This window comes from Zalophus californianus, chromosome 13 (assembly GCF_009762305.2).
Source record: "Zalophus californianus isolate mZalCal1 chromosome 13, mZalCal1.pri.v2, whole genome shotgun sequence".
Classification (NCBI taxonomy): Eukaryota; Metazoa; Chordata; class Mammalia; order Carnivora; family Otariidae; genus Zalophus; species Zalophus californianus.
The window spans coordinates 36,505,104-36,526,934 of NC_045607.1; the positions used below are offsets into that span (position 1 = coordinate 36,505,104).

Genomic DNA, 21,831 nt, shown 5'->3' on the forward strand with positions numbered 1-21,831 from the left:
TAAGCATCATTGATTAGTAACTTTGTTCAGGTTAGGAAATTCCTTTGAGAATCTGATTAATGCTCTTTCTTCATAAAAATAAACATACACACTGGGGCACCTGGGTGGCTCAGTCGGTTAAGCATCTGCCTTCGGCTCAGGTCATGATCTGAAGGTCCTGGGACTTGAGTCCTGCTCAGTGGGGAGTCTGCTTCTCCCTCTACCCCCCCAACTTGTGTGCTCTCTCTCAAATAAATAAAATCTTTAAAAAAAATAAACATACACACCTATATACATTTTACATCCAATTCAAGACTGGGATTCTCACTCAGGTCCATAGGCCGCAGGTTAAGAACTCCCTATCTATATGCTAATGATTCAAAAATCTACATCCTTCAGTCCGAATTTTTATTTTGAGCTTCAGTATTACATATCCAAATAGCTACTTAACATCTGTTTTTGGATGTCACACAAATGTCAAAATCTACAGGTACTGAAGAATGACTGCTTAATACGGATGGGGTTTCCTTTTGGGGTGATGAAAAAGGTCTGGAATAAGTATTAGTGACAGTTGTACAACACTGTGAATAGACTTAATGCCACTGAATTGTGATATTTTTATATGGTTAAAGTAGTAAATTTCACATGTGTATTTTACCACAATTAAAAAAAATCTACATTTACAAAACTGAATCTCTATTCCCCATCTCTCACACACCCAAAATCTATGCTTTCTCTTGTATTTCCTGTCTTTGAACATCAGTTACTAGTCTTACCATTCACCTAGTGGCCCAAGCCAGAAACCTAAGAGTTGTCTTTGACAATGCTTTCTTTCACTCTCCCATTTGTAATTAATTATTAAATTCTGTATTTTTCCTCATTAATAAAGAGTTAACTTGGAATAGTCATCTACTTCCTCTATCCCCGAAGCTTCTACCTAAGTTCAGGCCACCATCATTAACCTCAGAGTCTCCAGTTTTGCACCTCCCACCCTCCATAGAATCCTCACAATCACCCTGGGACAAAAGCATTACTATCCCCATTTCACAGGTAAGGAGACTAAGCCTTAAAGTAGATTTTGAATTTATGAACTTAGGTAAAACTTTCTTGGTAAGAGTCCAGGGTGGTGACTTTTCCTTGCCTAGATCCCTTGTATGCTGGTTATTCTGTGTGCTGTGCCTCCTCCCGCTGCCCTATTGTGGGAAGCTGATCTCTATGAACTACATCACCCAAACTACCTTACCCCTAGGCTTCTGTTTGGATTTTGCCAATGGAAAGCACTAGCTGGAGACCTGAGAGCAGGAAGAGAGAGAGAAAGGTTAGAGCATCTATTTCTTTACTTCATTTCTGCTTATAGCAACTGCTTAGCCCTTATGGCCATAGCTCTTGTCAGGCAGTCCTTCTTCCAGATTGTAGCTGTAAGTGGGCTCTGGTAACAACACTCCTTCCTCTTTCCCCTCAGGGCTAGGAGTCCTACTAACTTGCCACTGTTGATGTATTTCAACATTCCTTTCTAATTCCTGTGAATACTGATCATACTTCTGTAAACAACCCTTTGGTTAAACTCTCTTCAGTTAAACCCTTTTGAATGCACCAGCTGTTTTTCTGCAAGGATTCTGATAAACTAGGAAAACAAACAAAAAAACCTGGCATGTTGTTGCAATTCCATTCATTAAATTTCTAATATCTATATCAGACTCTCCTTCCTTCCCTCAGATCCAAAGTTTTCCATCCTTCTGGGACTCCCTGGTCTTCCAAGAAGCCTCTCTAAATTCTGTTACCTACAGAAAAACACTGTTGTTACCACTACTGTGCTGTATCTAGTGTGACATTAGTACTCTATTGTCCTACAGTTCTATGATCGTTCAGTTTCATTAGTCTGATCATCCCTGCAGGACAATAAGCTTTTAGCAGTAGGGAACTTCAGCAATTAGAATCTCTAATGACAAACGTATTTTAGAAGGAGCCTTAGTGGTTACCTTGTCTAACTTCCTTATTTTATAGATGCGGAGGTTTAGTTTTACACAGCTACAGAATAGTGGCAAACCTAAACCCATCATCTAGATTCTTCCTATTGCTTCACCATGCTGTGATACTGCACTGGGTACTTAGTGGGCACTTAATATGCTAATGACTCACTCTTAAATTTATTGTTTTTGTTTTGTTCAATGCTAGGCCTTGTGCCTAGGTAGCTATTTGGCATATAAGATGTGCCCAGCAAAGATTTGCTCATTTTGAACCTGTGATGCAAGACTAATTCCTTAGAAGTTAATCAGAACTCAGAGGATCATTTATAATAACAGTCCTTATAACCTAGAGAAAGTGTATAGTTTTCAAAGTGCTTTCACATTTAAATGAGCCCATTTGCTCCCTCTGAGGTAGACATGGGAGGAATTATTAGTCTATTTTAACAGATGCAGGAAACTGAGCCTCTGAGAAGTTAAAAAGCGAGGTCCCTTTATTAGTACGTAGTAGAGCTGATACCAGTATTCATGTTTTTTCACTTCTACTTCAATACCATTTTCATTATTCCATGTGGCTTTTTCAGCTTTGCTATTCTGCTTCTAGGTATAACAGTTTCATTTAGGGAGTGAGTCTGAATATTCACAATGAATAGGTAGATCATACACTTGTGTTCAAAGAAGTGATTTTGCTCCTTTAAAAATCCACTATTGGGGCATCTGGGTGGTTGGTTAAGCAAAGAATTCTTGGTTTCTGCTCAGACTGATCGCAGGGTCATGAGATTGAGCCCCACGACGGGCTCTGCTCTCAGCGTGGAGTCTGCTTGAGATTCTCTCTCCCTGTGCCCCTCCCGCTGGTGTTCTCTAAGATAAATAAATCTTTTTAAAAAATCCATTATTAAAGGCACTTCTATTCTACTTCTGATTAGATATAGCCTGCAGATTATCACCATTTTTTTAAGATTTTATTTATTTGGGGCACCTGGGGGGCTTAGCTGTTAAGCGTCTGCCTTCAGCTCAGGTCATGATCCCAGGGTCCTGGGATCGAACCCAGCATTCGGCTCCCTGTTCAGTGGGAAGCCTGCTTCTCCCTCTCCCACTCCCCCTGCTTGCATTCCCTCTCTGTCTGTCAAACAAATATTTTTAAAAAAAGGTTTTATTTACTTATTTGATAGAGAGAGAGAGAACGAGAGAGAGGACAGGCAGGGGGAGCAGGAGAGGGAGAAGCAGGCTTCCTGCTGAGCAGGGAGCCCGATGTGGGGCTCGATCCCAGGACCGTGAGATCATTATATAAGCTGAAGGCAGACACTTAACCAACTGAGTCACCCAGGTGCCCCAGATGATCACCATTCTTGATTATTATGAGGCCTGTTATTTTCCTGAGGGAGTAAGGAAGGTTACCATCTGTGTGTTTTGGAACAAGGGAGACAGCACTTTTGAGACATCACTTCCTGTACAGACTAGAGCCAGGCCCTTACAAAACCAGGTCTTCAAAGAGAAACAAGTAACCTCTTGTCCTTGGCCTGACCTCACCAAAGAGGGGCTGGGCAAAACTGGCTTTCTTCAAGATCAAATATACAAGAGCTACCTATAAGTATTTTGATTGAATTCTCTTACCACAAAGACTTTGGTACAGATTTCACCCTGGGTTTTAGCTATTAGGATGATTTCTGATCCTTATCAGAACACTGCAGAAACCAAAACAATCTAAACATATTAGCCATCTCCTTTGGATTTCACTTTCCATTAAAAGCTCAAAGTGTTGGCTCAAAAAATGACCCAAACCAAAGTCCTACATAAGAGGCACAAATTCAAATGCCTACCAGATGCCAGGCAAATAAAGCAAAGCCCACTGTAAATAAACAAGGAGTAATGGAGTCTATAATGAACTATCGTAAATTAACAATTGCTTCTCAGTTCCAACCACCAGCGGCTTTGTGGGAATGTGAGTTAAAAGTTAACAGATCTTCCTTTAAAAAAAAAAAAAAGCTGGAAATCTGCATTTTTTTAAATGTGAAATCTGGTTTTAAATAGCTACTAATTCAAACTCGCAAGTCTGTTGCAAGCCATGGATACCCAGAGTTTGACTTTTCTTTATGGAGGTCTCCTGTGCCATATGAGAGAATGATAGCGGTCAAGTCAAGTGTGGTAGAAGATTTATGCTTTTTCTCGGTGAATCTGGATATTGCTGGAGAAGTGGAAAAACTCCAGAGTCGGGGCGCCTGGGTGGCTCAGTCGTTAAGCGTCTGCCTTCGGCGCAGGTCACGATCCCAGGGTCCTGGGATCAAGCCCCACATCGGGCTCCCCGCTCTGCGGGAAGCCTGCTTCTCCCTCTCCCACTCCCTCTGCTTGTGTTCCCTCGCTCGCTGTGTCTCTCTCTGTCAAAGAGATAAATAAAATCTTAAAAAAAAAAAAAAACTCCAGAGTTAATAGAATGTGCCTTAGCTAGGGGTTTGGGGTTAACTGTTTCATTAGGTAACTGGATAAATGTGTCCCACTTTGGGAAGTATTTAGTTGGGAATAAATATCCCCTTTGCTAGGTATTTGGGCAAATAGATCTTCTCTGGAGTGTCTGGAAAACCCTTATGTATACTTCAAGTATGGGGAGCGGGCAATAACCTCGGGGAGTATTGGGAGAACTGTTTACAAGAAAAGTATGAGGATAGACAGGTATTAGTGGGAAGTACACAGATCTGTACGAATGTCAGGTAGTACGGGGTTAGTCTCTTCAGTGCTGGGAGGGAGAAGGCAATAACCTCTCCTCCGGCGCCACCTTCGGGCGCTTCTTGCTCACCATTGCAGTGTAGCCGTCAACTCCAGCGATCTCCATCTTAACGCTTCCTGCGCAGGCGCCCTAGAGCCCCAGGTTTGGGCCTAGAGCAGAGCCCCGCCTCTGACCACGCCCTTCCCCGCAAGCCCACCTCCAACCACACCCCTCTCCTCGGGAGCCCGCCAACCGCCCCACCCTGCCTTGGTTTCTCGAACGGGTCCTGCAGTTGTTGGCCTGGCTCTTAAGTACCTGAACGCCCTTTGTGCCGGCTGCTGGGGTACACAGGTGAAATACTCAGACCCTGCCTTTGGGTGGATCACAGACTTTTGAGGAAGACAAACAAGTAAATTGTAACTATGTAAAGTGCTGTTGTGAAGGGGTTCAGGGTTGGTTGGGTCCTAAAGGCTGCCACGAAGTACCAGAACCTAGAAGGCCGTGAAAAAGCCTGCAGGCCATTCCAGCAAAAGGGGGAACAGAATGTGCCAAGGCACAGAGGGGTAGGAGTGCACAGTGTGTGTATGGGGTTGTAACTTCAGGGAAGTGCTTTAGAATAGCTACAGGATGGTAGGGGGATGTCTGCACTGTCTTGGAGGGTCTTAGAATTTCAGCCCGAAGGCTATGATAGATAACCACTGAATAGTTTTAACAGGAGAGAGGCTTACCAGAGTATGTGAGGAGGGCAGGGTCAGAACGGAGGCAGGTGATTATCTCAGTAATACAGACAAGAGGAACTAAGAGCCACTATTCCACTTGTACTGGGAACTGAGGTAAGACAATGGATTCAACAAGTAAGTTTAAGGCAGAAATGATAGAGGGCAAATGGCTTGGGGAAGAAGGAGGAAATTTAAAAATGACTGGGGAACTGAATTCTAAGATTTAGCAAGCAAATGGAAATGAACTGGAAAGCTGGAGTTAATCCCCTGTCTTGTGCTCCCACTCAGCTCCCACCCCACAAGGGCTAAGAAACTAGGTAAGCACTTTCTTGTGTCAGCTTCTCTGATTCCCGTTCCAAGAGGCCTCACTTCTACCTTGTTTCTTCCACTATAGGAGGAGACTTTTTACTCCAGCTTTCCTTCCTTGAATTTTCCCAAACGAAAGGCCAGTTTCTACTCCTAGGACTACTTCTCTGTCCTGTACATGACAGCCTCAGCCTCCTACCAATCCCCAGAGGCACACCCTTACTAGCACATGACATCTGGACGTTCTGCAGGAAGCTGATACCTTGGGTCCCATGACTCTGTTAACTGGATTGGTAGTCTCAGGTCAAGGCCAAGATGCTAGCCCATTACCTGCTTTACTGCATGGTGCTTATCCAGAGTTGCTTTAGGTTCCATCACTTGCTGGGGGGATGAGGCAGCAAGTGCCAGGTACAAAATTTACTGTTATACAGGATTATACAGGATAGTCATTTCTACAGCTTTCCACACCTTAAAAGAATTACCAGACCCCAAAGGCTGCTATAATTTATTACATACTAGCCAAAAATGTCCTGTAACAATGGCACGTACAATAATTAACAACAGCAAAGATGCTTAGTTTCTTGTTACATGTAATGGCCAGTACAGCTGTGGATAACACAGAGTCCTCAGGAGGTCCAGGAGGCTGCTACCAAGGATATCCAAGAACCATGTCACATCTCTGATCAAGGGCCTGAGAAGTCCATACGACCTCCTAAAAGTTTGTCTCTGACTTCCCAAGGAATGTTGATGCCTCCTCCATCCAGCCTGTACAGAGGGACCATAGTCCAAGCTCCTTCTGTAGGATTGAATATCTGTGAGGGGAAGAGCAGCTGACCTAGATGAAGGGGAGTGAGGCCAAAGACGAGATTCTTTCCGCAAAGGAGAGGACAACCAGAAGGCAGTAGCCATAGGTGAGGAGGACTCCTTCTAGACTGGTTTCTACAATTTTTGGCTTTGTTCAGAGCCTACCCAAGAAGAAAATACAGCCCTCTCTCCTGGATCCTTCAACTAGCCCTCAGGTGCATACACAAAGGAATAGCCTCTCATGTCCTGAAATATCATTGCTCCCCTTCCTACAGGAATGAGGGAGGGGGACTCCTGGGCAGGTGGCCTCTGGTGCTTGCGTTCCAAAGAATATTCTGCTCAGGGCTCTGAAGTATCATGTGAACCTCATTCTACTCATGACATATAATTTGGGGGAAAAGATTAGCACAGCTCATTTCTAGAAGGTATCTTGTTCAGTCTCAAAGCCTTGTTTTCATGGAGCCACCCAAAACCAGTGGATCCTGCTTAAGGGAGAGTCTAAATTCTATTCTGTATGTTCCTGCCCTGGCCATACTCCAATCCAGACTATAGGGCTCAGCAACACCTGGATGCTCAACTGACTATTTAGCTAACCAGGTACATGCTCCAAGCTCTCTAAACTTGTTCTTCTAATGGTTGATATGCATGGGTCTAGCTGGATAAGGTATGGCATGGAGAGGGGTGGAGAAGGGGTGTGGGGTGAAGGAGTATCTACCAAGAATGAATGATACTCTCATCAGTGTCTGTCCCTCCCTTTATGGAAAACCTCCTTATGCAGTAACCCCCACAGCCCAGTTCCTAGCACCACAGACCTGCTGGTCAGGGAGGGATTCATGACCCTTTCTGTGAAAAGCCATACTCTTACCACCCCCAATTTTTCCTTTAATTTCCTTAAACTGAAGGAGTCAGCCTCTCAACTATGAGGATCCTAAGCTAGCTACATAGTAACTCTCACTGGCCATGACTTGTGGAACTGATGCCATCTGGTTGGCACAGGAACCTAGGTGCTCAGCTTCCCTCTTCTATGGAACGAGACTCCGATTTGAGCTTCACAAACTCTCGAGCCACTTCGTCATTGCTCCTCTGAGATAGAATCCGGAGAATAGTCATGCCTGTCTCATCCATGTGGATCTTCCGGCCCAAGGGGCACCAGCAAGCACAGCTGCCTTTGGCTGCCACATCCCTCAGAGGCATCACAGCCAGCCCCAGAACACGATCCTCACGGGCAAAGCAGTAATCTTTCACACATATTTGCAATTCATAGGCTTCTGGTCCCTCTTCATTTCCCAGGAGGCTGTGAGCACAAGGTGGGTGAAAGGGAGGAGGCCAGAGCTGAAAGAGTCTTCAACTGAATTCACCCCAGCCACCATCCAACCCATCTCTCCCCTCCCAAGTCTTATGCCCCTGCTCACCCCCATCCCAGAGTCCTGCAGGTTCCCTAACCCCATAACTCACAAGTGAAATGTCTCATTGTACTTGGGAGCCCAGTTGTTGCTCTTTGATTTGGTTGTGAACTTCCTCTTCTTGTCACTTTGGTGTGGGCCAATCATGGTCACTTCCACAAAGGGCCGGAACATACCTGCTGTCTGCCACTTGAGGTCATTGGCAGCTACCACTGCCCAAACAAAGGAAGCCTGTGAGGGATTCCACCAAGTGTTCCCAGGTGGCATTCCCCTTGGAGGAGGGCTAAGTCAGAGGACTGAGATAAAGCAGCCCCTGCCTTCAACCGATGAGGCCACTGCATAAGAAAAGGTCTGAGACCTGTAAGTCTGTGCCACTCACCTTTCACTGTGACCTTGTGCTCCCCAGTTCCAGGATGTGTAAACAAGTCCACCTGAATAGAGACTTCTCCCACAGGATCATCCACACCAGACCCTGAAGGACAGATGGTCAGTTGATCCCTCACTGAAAAACTCTTAAGACTTCAGGCCTAATTATCCCAGGTAAAACTGAGGAGTTAGGAGGCCACCACCTTACACCCTAAAGCCTGAAGCAATCACCCAAAGTAGCCATGGAGAAGTAAGCAATGGGAGAAGGGAAAGCAAGGGGATAAAGAATGAAGCTGTGTATTAAAATACATTAGGCTAACAACATCTCAGGTGAAATATTCCAAAAATGCACCAGGAATCTTTCAGGTTCCCTAAACCTCTCTTATCTCCTAGGCTGAAGAATTTTTCACTGAAAGACATTAGAGAGAAGGACAGTACTGCCACCTTGTATCTTTGTCTGGGAATTGTGTCCACCCCATGGTGTCTCAATGGAACAATGTGGGTCCCTTCTAGCCAAAGGTAATACTCTCTACTCTCCCACTTATCCTCAGATTCCAGGAGGCCCCTGGTTGGGAGGCTGCCCTGCTCAGACTTTGTCCTATTCACACCTGGACCCCTCTACAAGCGACTTCCCAGTCCCAATCTCTGGCCAGTTTTTTTGTTTTTTTTTTTAAGATTTTATTTATTTATTTGACAGAGAGAGACACAGCGAGAGAGAGAACACAGGCAGGGGGAGTGGGAGAGGGAGAAGCAGGCCTCCTGTGGAGCAGGGAGCCCAATGCGGGGCTCGATCCCAGGACACTGGGATCACAACCCGAGCTGAAGGCAGACGCCTAACGACTGAGCCACTCAGGCACCCGTCTCTGGCCAGTTTGTAGGCTCCCTTCAGCAGAGGTATCACTATTTTGGGAAAATACCAGTACCCTGCAACCCAGGTAAAACTTTGTCTGCAAGTGGAGGGGTGGGGGAATCCTGAGGATGGAACTACGGCAACCCCATCTCAGACTGTATGAATACATCGCTCATCTCTGAGACTTGGGATAAAGCTTCTAGACTTTGACACATAGCTCCCCTACCGCCAGCCTAAGCAGCTCATTCTAGTTCATAGGGAACAGTGTTAGCTTATGTTAGATTCACATGTGCAAGGTATACAACATACCCTTTTCCGGCCGAATGTCCTCATTAGCCGTAAACCTAATACCTTTCCCATCATGCACTGAGTGAGAACAGGCAAGTCAAGAAGTAGTAGCAGCAGCAGGACAGAGAAAGAAGAATCAGTTAGAGGTCAAGGAGTTAACAGCCATTCGGAGCAACTCTACACATATTTTGATGGAGCACAGAGATGAGGTGAAGAGAGGTCAAAGAGCTGGGGTCAATGCCCCAGTGCTACAAATTAAACTTCATGGGTCAAAGGTCAACCAGATCATGGGGGGAAAAGCAAAAGAACATAGAGAGAAGGTATTTGAGACCATCAGGCCAGGAAAGAGAGCCATTGTAGGCTCTAATTTCCTAGGCCTTAACTGATAAAGCAATGGGTACAAAAGGTACACACACACACACTCGGATCCTCCCTGCAGTATCCACCCTTGCTCTTACCACATATGTACCCATTTCAGCCTTTCCTCATCTTTACTTATAGCCTAAAGCTCAGGATTTCTAAAAAGCCTTTCTGGATTAACTCAGATCCTCCCCTGATGTTACAGGTCTTTCCATGTACAGCTCTGTAAAAGATCTCTCTGTTCCCTTGAGCAAGGTTCATAACTTCTTTGCTCTCTCTTCTTCCCATCCTGGACTTGAAATAAGAACAGATGTGGGAAAAAAAAAAAGAACAGATGTGGAAAATGGAGCAAGTCCCTTGCATCTTTTCACCTTCCATCAACTCTAGTCTATCCCTCTTCCCCTTGAGGTCAGCTCTGTGCTCTGAATCCACAGCTCAGGAAGGCCTAAATCCTCCCACTCCCGCCATCAGATTCATTCCTCCAGGAATCACACCCGCGTTTCCCCGGAAGAAGAAATAACAAATGTGCCTGAAAGTCTTTCCTGGGAGGGCCCTGCTCCAGGGCTAGGGGCAGAATTTCACAGGGCCCCGGGCAGAATTTCAGTCTGAACCATATCTAGATGGATGTGTTTTGTTATAGAGAGGCCTGCCTAAGACAGGAAGGGGTTCTAAGGACTGGAAGTCCCTGGGAGAAAACCAGCTGCCTGGGTCCCTATGCATTAGCATCACCCATGAGGCTGGAACCTCAGATATGCACAGAGCCCCATGATCCATATCCTCTCTTCAATTGCTCCCATAGTTTAACTCTCCTAGTCTTTTTCCTCATCCACACCAATCTGTAGTCTTTTGCCTTTCTCTCCCCGGGACAACTTCCAACAAGATTCCCAAAGCTATCAGTTTTCATCAGTGTCTCACCCATGCATTCTCAAGGCTTCCTGACAGATACTTCCTAACAGACAGGGTACACTCCTTGATAAACATGCACTAGCAGGGCAATATCTGGGAAAAGAATCTCAGGCACATTTCCCAGGTCCCTGTGATTTTCCTGTCTGGTATGGGTATGGTGTGGGGGTGAGCACTGGGGTCCCTCAAGAAATCCTGGGATCTGAATTTGATAGGCTCTCTGAAGAAGTACCTAGATCCTCCTTAAGGGCTGGAAGATATTGACTCCCTAGAGGCAGAAATGTATCAAGGAGTAGAGATAGGGATCCAAAGTTCTTAGGCCTTACCCTGGGCAGTCTGTGAGCGCACAAAGGTTTTGATGAGTGTGTCTGTGGTCTGTGTGTACAGAGACAGGGCATAGCGTAGGGACTGCAGATCTGGGCTCTTCTCCAGGAAGGTTTTCTTCAGCCCATTACCTCCAGCATGAAAGTATTGCTGAAAGACAAAAGAATACCTGCTACAGCCTTCTCCCCTTACAGAGAGGCAGCTTTCTACACTGTCCTCAGAGAAATCACATCTGAGCAGAAGCTCAGTGAAGATGCCAAAAGAAGATGGTGAGGACAATAAGCCATTCAATAAACAAGATAAGGAATACCACATAGAGTCACAATCTCTCAGGTGAAGAGTATTATTTGGGTAGGAGCAGTAAGGGATGACCACATTCCTGGATGCAGGTCTATGAAGTATGGATGTATCCAGAGAAGCAAAGATATGGGAATAGAAGCATTTCAGGCAGAGAGAGTAGCCAGAAGTGCTCTTTTACCCCTCTGAACTCTTAGAGAACATTATACTTATGACAAACCTCTTTCAAGTGCCCTGCATCACGGTTCATGTGTACCTGCCTTATTACAGCCTTACCAAATTATAAGGATCTTAAATCTAGGAACTATATCTGATTCTCTCTGTATCCTTCATAGTGCACAGCGCCATGTGCATATGTTGCCTGGTTGAGTGAAGGAATGGGTAGTAGAAAACCCAAATGAATTTATATATAAGTGGAAGAGGGAAATTTCTGCTAGATCTGGGGTATGAGGATCTGGAAGATTAATTCCCAGTGGAAAATATTCAGGAATGGCAACGAGGAACTAAGTAAACTGAACTGTACTCAAAACCCAGGAATAAGTGCTCTGGGTCTGTGGTAATCTGAGACCATAAAGGAGGTAACTTTTGGTTGCTCCCAAGCAGAAATATGGACATAGCAGAGAAAGAAACAGACATAAAAAAATCACTCCCTTCTGGATATGGGGTGGCAAGAGCCCAGGGGACATCAGTCTGGCAGAGTGGAATGCCAGGGCCATGAGGTAGTGTGACTGAGGTAGGGTAGTAGGACTGTCTGGAGAAAGGGGAGGTCTCCACCTTGATGGTGTCCAGAGCAAGGTCAAGGATGGCACACTGCTTTGGAGTGAGACTCCGAGTTTCCTCTCGTACCATGTGGTCCTGGAAACCCAGAGAAAGCAACAGCATCAGGACAGCTTGGGGCTGTCATGACAGTCTTTCCCCCACCCACCAACTCACACTACATGTTCCCCTCATTCTCTTCCTCTTCTGTCTCCAAAGCTCAAATTTCCTTCCTCCTGGCACCCTGTCACCCCCAGCCTTAGAAGGATCCCATAACTCCACAGTACCTTGAGTTTGGAAATATGGCTCAGCTCCTTGGCAGCAGTGAAGATCAGCTGGGTGCCCTGGGCAGAGAGGGGATCGGTCAAAAGCAGAGGACTCCAAACTCGATCAGGAAGTGTGGGGCAAGACAGGGGAGACAGCCAGAGGAAGTGGAAGGGGAGTGTCCTTACTGTCTGGTCAGTGAGTGGGGGTAGAACAATCATCCTTTCCATTGTGTTCATTACCACTCGCCAGAGCTCCTTCAGTACACGCTTCAGGACTGTCTTCTCACACACAGTGGCAAAGAGTGTGAGGCTGTAGGCCCAAGGAACAGGTAAGACTAGAGTGAGAGTTTGAGAGCCCCCTTCCCTGACAGGTTTCTCCATCTGATTGCCTCTGCTTTGCCTATCCCATAGGACAGTCAAGCGCTGTACTCACTTGCCATCCAGGAAGTCCATGAGAGGCCGGAGCACACTGTCTGCATCCTGTGCCACCGAGGCCCTGGCGTTGGGGGATGCATTCCCTGGGCCCCGCACCTGGCCCAGGATGTCAGCCATTTGTCGAACACACTCATCAATCCGCACCTGAAAACTACACATGTGCCTGCAGTGCAGCCCTCCCCCGCCCAAATAGACACTGTCCTTGGAGCAGCACCAGCTATTCCGTCCCACTCTAGCATACTCCTGGTGCAGCTCCAACAGGGACAGCCAACAGGAGGAGAGGGAAGATCCACACACCTGCAGCTGGATGGAGGGTAGGGGGCACGGGCTTTGCGAATGGCCAGGGGCCACACCTGGCTCTTATGGCTGTGTGTTTGGGGCCACTGACCTGTTTCCAAATACCATGCTGAGCTCATCCAGAACTGTATTCAGTTTCACCTGCAGCTCCTTCAAACTGTCTGCAGCTTCAGGGTCCAACTGTATCCACAGAAAGTGTGCTCAGCTGAGTTGGTTTTTGTACACTTTTCTCCCCTCCTGGGCCCCTAACCCCTCCCTCAGAGGGCCTTTACCCCAATGCCTACTTAAATCCCTCAGCTTAAACCAGCCCAGACCCTAAGCTAAATTGCTGACGTATACCTAGTCAGGAGAGGATAGAGTTCTATGACCAGGGGGCTCAGGAACAAAGGGAAAGTGCAGCAACCCCACACCCTGAGACCTACCTCCTTGCCTCCCATGGCCTCAAACATTTTCTCCAGCTGGACCCTCAGTTGCTGCATGTTGTTCATCAGGATGCAGGGCTTTGGGGACAGATGGAGCGGTTGAGTCTTGACTCCTTTCCACACAGGACCTGTCAGCCTAGGGTACCTCTCTCACACTACTCCAAAAACCACAGGAAATTTACAACACACATGCATCTCTTCTAAGCACTGAGATCTGGAACCAATTTAGACAGTTCTCCTTGAATGAAGACTAGAAACAAATGTTTCTGTTTTTAAGCTGGGTGGTGGGCCTCAGGTGTTCACGGTATTATCCTTTTAACTCTTTGAATGTCTTTTTTTTTTTTATTAAAAAAGAAAGATTAAGTAAAGCTCTAGCTTAGTAGAAAATAAAAGTTCCAAAATGGAGGCTCAGAGGAACTCCTAGTCAAGTTCTTATTATTTTGTGTCATAATCTCAAGAGAAGCCCTCCTGGGAATCAAGTCAGGAGCATCACCCCCACCCTCAGCTCTGAGGATAGCCTCAAAAGCAAGGATTCAAATGTCTTCCACTCTCTTCTCTAGGGTCCCAGGGCCTGACCCTCACCATTTTCTCCTTTGTGCAATAATCTGGGAAGCTCTTTGATAAGATGTTTGCATACTCCATCAGCACCTTCCCGATGGTCTGAAAAAAAAAAGGAAAGGAGAGGCAACCCTTAGCTCTCCCTACAGGGATCTTGCCTGAGGTCATACCTGTCATCCCAGAAAAACAACAGCAGGGAGGTACAGGGGAATCTCACAGTAAGGGACAAAGCTCCCTCTCAACCTCAGAACAACACCAAGATAAACCCAGCAGTCTGCCCCACACACAAGCAAATGAGAATGGGGTGATGCCAGACTTTAGGTCACCACAAAGAGGAACTGAGCTTGGGCCTGTGATGAGGCTGTGAGCATGGTAAAGGCAAATGGAAGGGAGAAGGGAGGGTCATGGTCACCTTAGCAAATCTCCTCATGTAGTGGGCAAGGATGTTGGGGTCTGGGCATTCCAGCTTCCGGATGATCTCAAAGCTCTGGTTGAGCTGTGTGAAGACATCCACCACAGAGCAGGAAAAGAGTGCATGTTCTGATGTCTGCTGGAACTACGGAAGGCCAACAACAGGATCATCTTCAGCCACTACCTTTTCCCAAGTGTGTAGGGTTCAAAAGGGCTCTGCCCAGCAGTTGTGGCTCTCTGGCCCTCAAAAGTCCTCCTTATGAATTCCACAGGGAAGAAACTAAAGCCCTGGAACTTTTGCTGGCAGCTAATTGCTGGGACACCTGGCCTGACCCCTGTGCAGTCCAAGCCTCCAACTTACCCCATCCTTCTTATCTCGTTCCAGGGCCCCACGCAGGAATTCCAGGGACACGTCCTCATTTTCATTCAGCCACTGCAGGACAAACTGCTCAAACCACCTACAGCCAGGCAGGAAAATTGGGGAGCCAGTGGTTGGCATATGCCATGTGCCTAACAGCTCCCCCAGACTAGGGTCTTTGGGAAGATAGGGCACAGTTTGATGCTTTTCTCTTTTTACAAAAGAGCCCAGAACTGGCAGTCTAAAGACTTGCTTGCTAAACTGAACTGAAGACACAGGTCCTGCCCACCCCCTAAGATGGAGGGACCCCCTTCCCTTCCCTGTGTGTGCCCACATGATGACTCACACTGGGTACTCAGGCACCTGTCCCTGGAGGGCAGGCAGATCTCGCACATATTCATTGTGAAGCCACTTCACCTTGAAGTGTAGGTTCATGTAGTCAGCACTCTTACACAGCCGGTCTTTCTCATGCTCTAGTGGTGGGGAAGAAGGCTGAGTCAGGTCCCAACAGTAGAGGCCATGGTTTCTGAGCTTTCCCAAAGCAGCAGATCTGGTCAGGCAGCTCTATCAGATGTCTAGAACAAGGGTGACTCCCAACCACTTCCTCACAACCATCTCCCCCTACCAGTACTCTGCTCTCCAAGAGCCTGGCCCAAATCTTCTTTTAGAGACTAAGCCAAACTCTCAGATAGGGTCAATAGTCTTCTTGCTCTATCTTCTGGAAGTGTCAACTGAGCTACTGGCCGCTAGTGAAAAAGAGGAGAAAGGGATGTGGGTGCTAATGTTGATTAGTGGGGAGACTGCCCAGGACTAGAAAGGGATGGTGGTTTCCCAGAACTTCTCTAATCCTAGTAGCTGGGCCATTCCATCAGATAGGCTTAAATGCAGTGATGAGCAGCTATACACGGCATGAATGAGTCAATGAAAACTACACAGAGATAGGGAAAACCAAAGTGAGCCCAAGCTGATAGAAAGTGCAGTTAAGCAGCCAGAGTGTAACAACATCTTGAGGTAAACTGAAGTGCCCCAGAACACAGTAGAGACACAGAAAATGAACTCTCCAAGAAGTATGCAAACATGAATAGTCAGTTTGGAAACCATGGAAACACAGCCAGATGAAGGGGCTATCATGCTGTAAAAACTGGGATGCTTATTATGGACTTTTAAGGTCATCTAGCTGGATCTCCAGAGCCTCCTGGAGAATCCAGGACAAACATCACCCCTGCCCAGAATGCCTGGAGCAATGGCTACAACCACCATTCATCTACCCCTTTTATAGATAAAGCATTAATTTGAAATAACAAAAGCCAACTGTGTGCTTATATATAACATAATGGAAAAAGCAGGTAAATGGGGAAGAGTACTCAGCGACAGAGAAAGGAAGGTAAGGGTCCTTGTGACCTCTACTGTTTAACTTTGAGTTGCTATGGGTGATGCTCCTCCACATCAAGACAGAAATCCAATCTGCGGCAGTTGGCCCTTGTGAATTAGTAAAACAGACACTTGAGGAGGAAATAGGAGCCTGGGATTCAACCTCCAAAAGGCTCTCAGTCCCAGGAAATTTCATCTCCTGGCACAGCAGGCAGCACCACTTCTGGGGACATCAGAGAGACTTCTCAGGGCTTGCCCCTTCTCTTCCACCCCACACTCTGCTATCCTTAAACCAGTCCATGAACCTAGAGACATAAAAAGGTACCATGAGGAGGGCTCTCCTTCCTTCCTATTAACCCACTAGAAGTGGAGACAGTACTGCTCCATCACTCCAAAACTCCCTAACTGCTTTCTTCTAGGGACCTTTAAGTTACTGTATTTATATAATTCTCCCTTTCTCTGTCAATCCATTATCTGTACTCTGATCCCAAACCTCAATTTCTATATTAACTTCTGTGATACAGAAACTAACAGGATGACTGCTGAAACACTGGTCACACTTTATTCTAACAAGTCCCATGGAGTCATGCTCCAGTAAAGTTGCTTGAGGTTTTTGTTGCGGGGTAGAAGTACAGGGATGGTTAATCTCTCGGAAGGGGCAATCAACTCTCTAAATCTTTCCCTGCCCCTGATTTCCACATTCTTCCTTCCATGCATCTTTCATCTTTGAAGAGTTCTTTCAACCTCATGATTTCAATTATCCAGCTTACTGCTATCTCCCCCAAATCTCTCTTTGGTTCTGGTACTGTCTCTAAGACTTTGATGGAACATCTCACTTGGCCAGAGTTTAACTCTAGTCCCCATCTTTCGCCATTTAACATCTCCAGCTGAAGCTGAACTGAGTACACACACTAATCGTAGCCTCTTGCTCAATGCTGAGCATCATCCTCAAGTCTTTCTTCCTCTTTATTCACATCCAGTTAAATCACCAATCCCTATTGATTTCACCTCCAAAATTTCTCTGGAATCTATCCATTTTACACAGTCATCTGCCTAGGTCTTGTTCCCACCACCTTTAACGTGGATTACTGTAATAGTCTCCAACCTGGTCTTCCTTCCTCCAAACCATTTTCCACACCATAGCCACAGTGAGTGGCCTTTCCACATTATACACCTGATCATGTCAATCCCCTGCTTAACATGGGATTGCTGTTCAGTGGCTCCAAACTGCCTTAGGATGGAGTCCAAAAGCTTAAACATGGCTTACCACCTCCTTTATGATCTGGCTGCCCTACTTTTCTATCTTCATCTACTTAATCTCTTCCCCCTACACTCTTCCTATTTATCTCTTCCCCCTACACTCTAACGTGCTAGTCACATTGAACTACTGCTTCCAGTTCCCCAAGCATGACAGCTCTTTCTAGACTCCACATCTCTGAACATACTGTATCCTCTGCCTAACATGTTCTAGGTCTCCTTTTCCCATCACTACTACCTCCCTTCCCCACTGGCTAAGTCCTCCCATCCTTCAGGTTTCAGTTTGTATATCATCTCCTCCAGGAAGTGTTCCCAGGTCCTTTCCTCAGGTCCTCCTAGAAGCCTTCACAGGTGTGGATTACACTCTTCTCCTCTCAGCACCTTATTCCTTTTGTGGCACTTATAACTTTGAACTGGAACTGCCAACTTATATGTCTGTTGTCTAGACTGGTGTGTGAGCTTCTCAAAGGGCTGGGTCTATGCCTCATTCATCTCATTGGGGTTCCAACAATTAGCACAGTGCCTGACATATAGAAAATACTTAAAAAGCACTTAGTGAATGGGCTGAGGATCTACTGCAAAAAGGCATGAAGAAACTTTCTGTTCTATATTTTAATTAGGATAGTGGTTACACATGTATATTTGTCAAAATCATCAAATTATACTCTTAGAGTGTTTTTATTTTATGTATGTAAACTATACCTCAATAAAACTGACTTAAAAAAATTGGGTGAAAGATACCATTTTCACAGTTGGAGTCAACACTATCCTTTTATCATCCACGTCTCCAAACTCCTCCCCTTGTCTTGGCCTCCATATTCTGACAGTCATGAAGTCCTGTTACAACTTCCTTCCAGTGGCTATCAAAAGCCATTCTTCCCTCTCCAATTCTCTGCTCTAACCCCATCCTTTCAGCCCTAAATTACTATAACATCATCTGCAGTCCCTGCTTCTAGTCTCTCCCTGTTCTAGCTGCCCCATTTTCCCCTGATGTGAAATCTTATAAAAATGTTGGGTGATATACTCAACTAATGAATCAATGAACATTATATCAAAAACCAATGATGTACTATACCTTGGCTAATTGAATTTAAATTAAAAAAAAAATGCTACTTTGCAGGGTGCCCCTTGACTCAGCTGGTTAAGTGTCTGACTCTTGGTTTTAGCTCAGGTCATGATCTCAGGGTTGTGAGATCGAGCCCTCATTGGGCTCTGCATTGGGTGTGGAAGCTGCTTAAGATTCTTTTTCTCCCTCTGCCCCTCCTCACCCACTCACAAGCTCTCAAGCTCTCACTCTCATGTGCACTCTCTCTCAAAAAAAAAAAAAAAAAAGCTACTATGCTCACACTGCATCTCTGCTCATGAGCCTATGCGGTTTCTTATTGTCCTTAATAAGATTTATTCAGTGCCGAGTAAATGCCAAGCAGTATGCTAAGTATGTTACACATTACTTTATCAGCTCAATGAAACATGCTATTATCATTCCCATTTTACGGATAAGAAAATACAAGCTCACAAATATTGGTCTGAGAACACACTGCTGATTAGGTGGTGAAAGTGAGATTTGCAACCAGGTCAACATTATTTCTTTCTTTAAAGCAGTTTTCAATCCTTTTGTGTTTGTTGTAAACATTAGCAGAACTCCCCTTTCAAAAGAAATCTCACCTAGAACCCCATATAAGATTGATAAAAGCAGAACTGACTTAACTGGCACCAGATGAAAGGCCTGAAGCCCAGCAACCCTTTCCCCCTACCTGACTATTCCCTTTTCTCTTAGCTCCTAAGATACCGCTGTTTGAAAACCGCTGCCCCACCTCATACTATCCCTTTTGTGAAACTGATTTTTCACAGGTATGTATCTTTTTTCCCCCCGCAAAACCCATCAGAGCTGGGATTCTTCAAGAACTTGGACCATACTCCCCTCATTAGGCTTGCTGAGTGCTACCGGGAGAGGGGACAAGTGACTTCCTCACTGGCCTGCAAGGCTAAGCCCTGGGCTACAGCCCCAAGCTTGACCCAGTGTGGGAAAGAGGCAGCCATCGCTCTGGGGCAGAATTGCAGAATGTGCATGCACAGTCTCTGTCTCAAACTTAATACAGATCTTCAAGGTTTCTTTCAGCCTCAAAACTTACTACTCCTAAACCTCAGAAGTTTAAGTCTGAGGGTTACCCATTTTCCCTGCCACTCCATCAAAATAACAGATCCAGACTCTGATTTGTCCTTGCCCCGGACTGCTCCCTTTCCTTGTAGGTCCACTTGCACAAACTGAGGAGACAAACTAACATATATAAACAACAGGAAAGGCAGCTAAATGAGTGAACACAGAAGGGTACAAATTGGAAAGTTGGATACAGGCAGACAGTGATATCTTTGTGAACCAAAGCAGGAAATGAATAAAAGAATAAGCTGAATGAAAAAGATGAATAGTAATTTGTCCATGACGTTGCTTTATAGGAGAAGGTAGGGAAAAAGTATCTTTCTGGCTCCAGAACAGCTTTTTAGGAAAGCCAGGTCAGGCAGTCTCTAATAAAAGCAAATAATCCTATCTGTGTATTTAAGGTTCTACGATTCTTTAAAACTGTAAAGACAAACTTCACAAGACCATTCATACTCCAGGAAGTGGGCCACTTGAGGATACCCAGCATGGGATGAGTTGATTTTTGGGCTACGGAAAGTCTTAAACAGGCACTTGCTCTAAAGCTGGAAGGGGAAATCCACATCCACACAGCCATTTCCATTATTACTCTGGCTGAACCTATGCCTACCTAAGGACTCCTGACACGTCAGCCTAGAATCCCTCTGGTTTCTCACCATACCATTCACCCAGAACTTATAATTGTCTGGGAAAGGAAAGGGACAGCAAACAAGGTGCTTGGACTAGAGGCCTACAGCCCACTGCCTTGGGCACACCCTTACCCTCCAGAGCATATTTCATGTCTTGGGCAAAGAGCTGCCACATCACTTCCGCGCTGACTTTTCCCACATTCAACTCTTGAGGAAACCTGGATGACGGAAGAAGCCACAGTCAGAGAACAAAGCAAGAGCTTTTTGATTTGACTGATTCCAAAGCTAATGTGCCTAATCTCTTAGAGGTCAGGTAGGAGAGGGGAGAAGCCTAGGAAACAGGACTAGGCTCATTTTGGAGAAAAGGGACCCAGGAGCCAGTGGAAGGACAAGTGGGGGCAGGGGATCCCTTCAGGCAAGGTGGGCCCAGGGAAGAGGATGCCCAGAAGGCAGGGATTTGAGGCCCAGAGGAGAAGGGTTGAGGCTAGAAGGCAGGCCCAGGCTAAAGAAGGTGGACGAAAAAGTGCAAAGAGGTAGGCATCAGAAAGCCCACTTTATTCACAGTGGACAGACACATACACACATGATCTCTGGATCCCCTGGGACTCTTATGGCAGCCATTCCCAGGAGCCTCTCACTCCAGGGAGGCTGGCTCAGTCTAGGTAGGGCCCCCCATTATGTTTCCACACCTGTCTCCAGAAACAGTTACTCAGACAGATACAAGGGACAGAGGGACAGATGGACGTACAGGAAGAAGAGGTGGCACTGCAAACACACAGAGATAGGAAAGAAAGAGGCTGTTAGACAGATGGACAAGCCAACCACCAACCACACAGGGCCAAGTGGGCTGATACGCACTGGTTCAGAATGAGTGTGTAGGAATTCTTATCTTCCTCTATGATTGACACAATGAGTGTGATGAGTTTGGGCCAAAAATCCAGGTTCCGAATGCTGGGTCCTTGTTCCTCTGGAGGTAGTTCCTGTTTCTTGTTCCAGAGGAGACAGTGAGAATCAGAGTAGAATATGGAGAATGTCTCCAATCTCCCTCTTTCTCTTCCCCTCCCCATACCCCTTTAGAATCAGGTACCCTTCTTTTCCTAGAGCCTGTCTTCCACAAGACTGCCCATGTTCTTTCAGAGGGGTGACTGTTGGGAGGTCCTTATACACAAACAGTCCATCCCAGAGAACTTCTCTCCCCAGCTCCAGGGCATAATATAAGTTTGGTCAGTATAGGAGACATAAGGATGCCAGCCCCTCTTCTTCATTCTCTCAGTAGCTATGAGTATAGTGACTCCTCAGCCAAAGTAAGTTGCCCCTCCAGCATTACTAAATAGGTCTAGTTCCATGTGACCCCCAATGGCAGTCTCCTCCAACACCTCCCCTACATCATCACACACATACATATACATCTCAGCTCTGAGAAGCTCCTTCAAGTTCTGCAGGAGCTACTGCACAGACCTAGCACGCAAGTGGGTCCAACCTTCAGTGGGTTAAGGACTTCCCTTAACCTCATGAATGCTATTAGGAGGAAGAACTGTTAATCTAGGAAGCTATCTGCCTAGCTGTATAAGAAAAGGTCTTGATGAGCCAAGAATACTCAATGGGGATAGGATAGTCTCTTCAATAAATGGTGTTGGGATAACTGGATATTC

At 46.0% G+C, this 21,831-nt stretch overlaps 2 protein-coding genes across 20 annotated transcripts in view; both read right to left on the reverse strand.

The window, feature by feature from the left end:
- The window catches only part of LOC113933991 (phospholipid-transporting ATPase FetA-like), a 118,428-nt gene extending 113,653 nt beyond the window's left edge, over positions 1 to 4,775 (reverse strand). Inside the window, exon 1 of the mRNA XM_027614402.2 lies at positions 4,735 to 4,775. The gene's annotated coding sequence lies outside the window, so the exon portion shown is untranslated. The remainder of the gene's footprint in view (positions 1 to 4,734) is intronic.
- A 1,388-nt stretch (positions 4,776 to 6,163) lies between these two features.
- Positions 6,164 to 21,831, reverse strand: part of UNC13B (unc-13 homolog B) — a 215,773-nt gene continuing 200,105 nt past the window's right edge. For 10 of the 19 annotated variants that reach the window (XM_027614555.2, XM_027614564.2, XM_027614563.2 and 7 more), the window contains 15 exons: positions 21,038 to 21,165; positions 20,312 to 20,397; positions 15,114 to 15,240; positions 14,771 to 14,867; positions 14,411 to 14,554; positions 14,023 to 14,100; positions 13,441 to 13,518; positions 13,110 to 13,198; positions 12,720 to 12,872; positions 12,308 to 12,596; positions 12,039 to 12,119; positions 10,970 to 11,117; positions 8,256 to 8,348; positions 7,929 to 8,088; positions 6,164 to 7,767 (listed from right to left, as the gene is read on the reverse strand). In XM_027614555.2, coding sequence (XP_027470356.2) covers positions 7,482 to 7,767; positions 7,929 to 8,088; positions 8,256 to 8,348; positions 10,970 to 11,117; positions 12,039 to 12,119; positions 12,308 to 12,596; positions 12,720 to 12,872; positions 13,110 to 13,198; positions 13,441 to 13,518; positions 14,023 to 14,100; positions 14,411 to 14,554; positions 14,771 to 14,867; positions 15,114 to 15,240; positions 20,312 to 20,397; positions 21,038 to 21,165 — 2,037 coding nt within the window. In that variant the 3' untranslated portion in view covers positions 6,164 to 7,481. Of the gene's footprint in view, positions 7,768 to 7,928; positions 8,089 to 8,255; positions 8,349 to 9,401; positions 9,459 to 10,969; positions 11,118 to 12,038; positions 12,120 to 12,307; positions 12,597 to 12,719; positions 12,873 to 13,109; positions 13,199 to 13,440; positions 13,519 to 14,022; positions 14,101 to 14,410; positions 14,555 to 14,770; positions 14,868 to 15,113; positions 15,241 to 20,311; positions 20,398 to 21,037; positions 21,166 to 21,831 lie in introns of those variants that run through there. The other 9 variants (XM_027614559.2, XM_027614558.2, XM_035723464.1 and 6 more) reach the window with 5 other exon arrangements.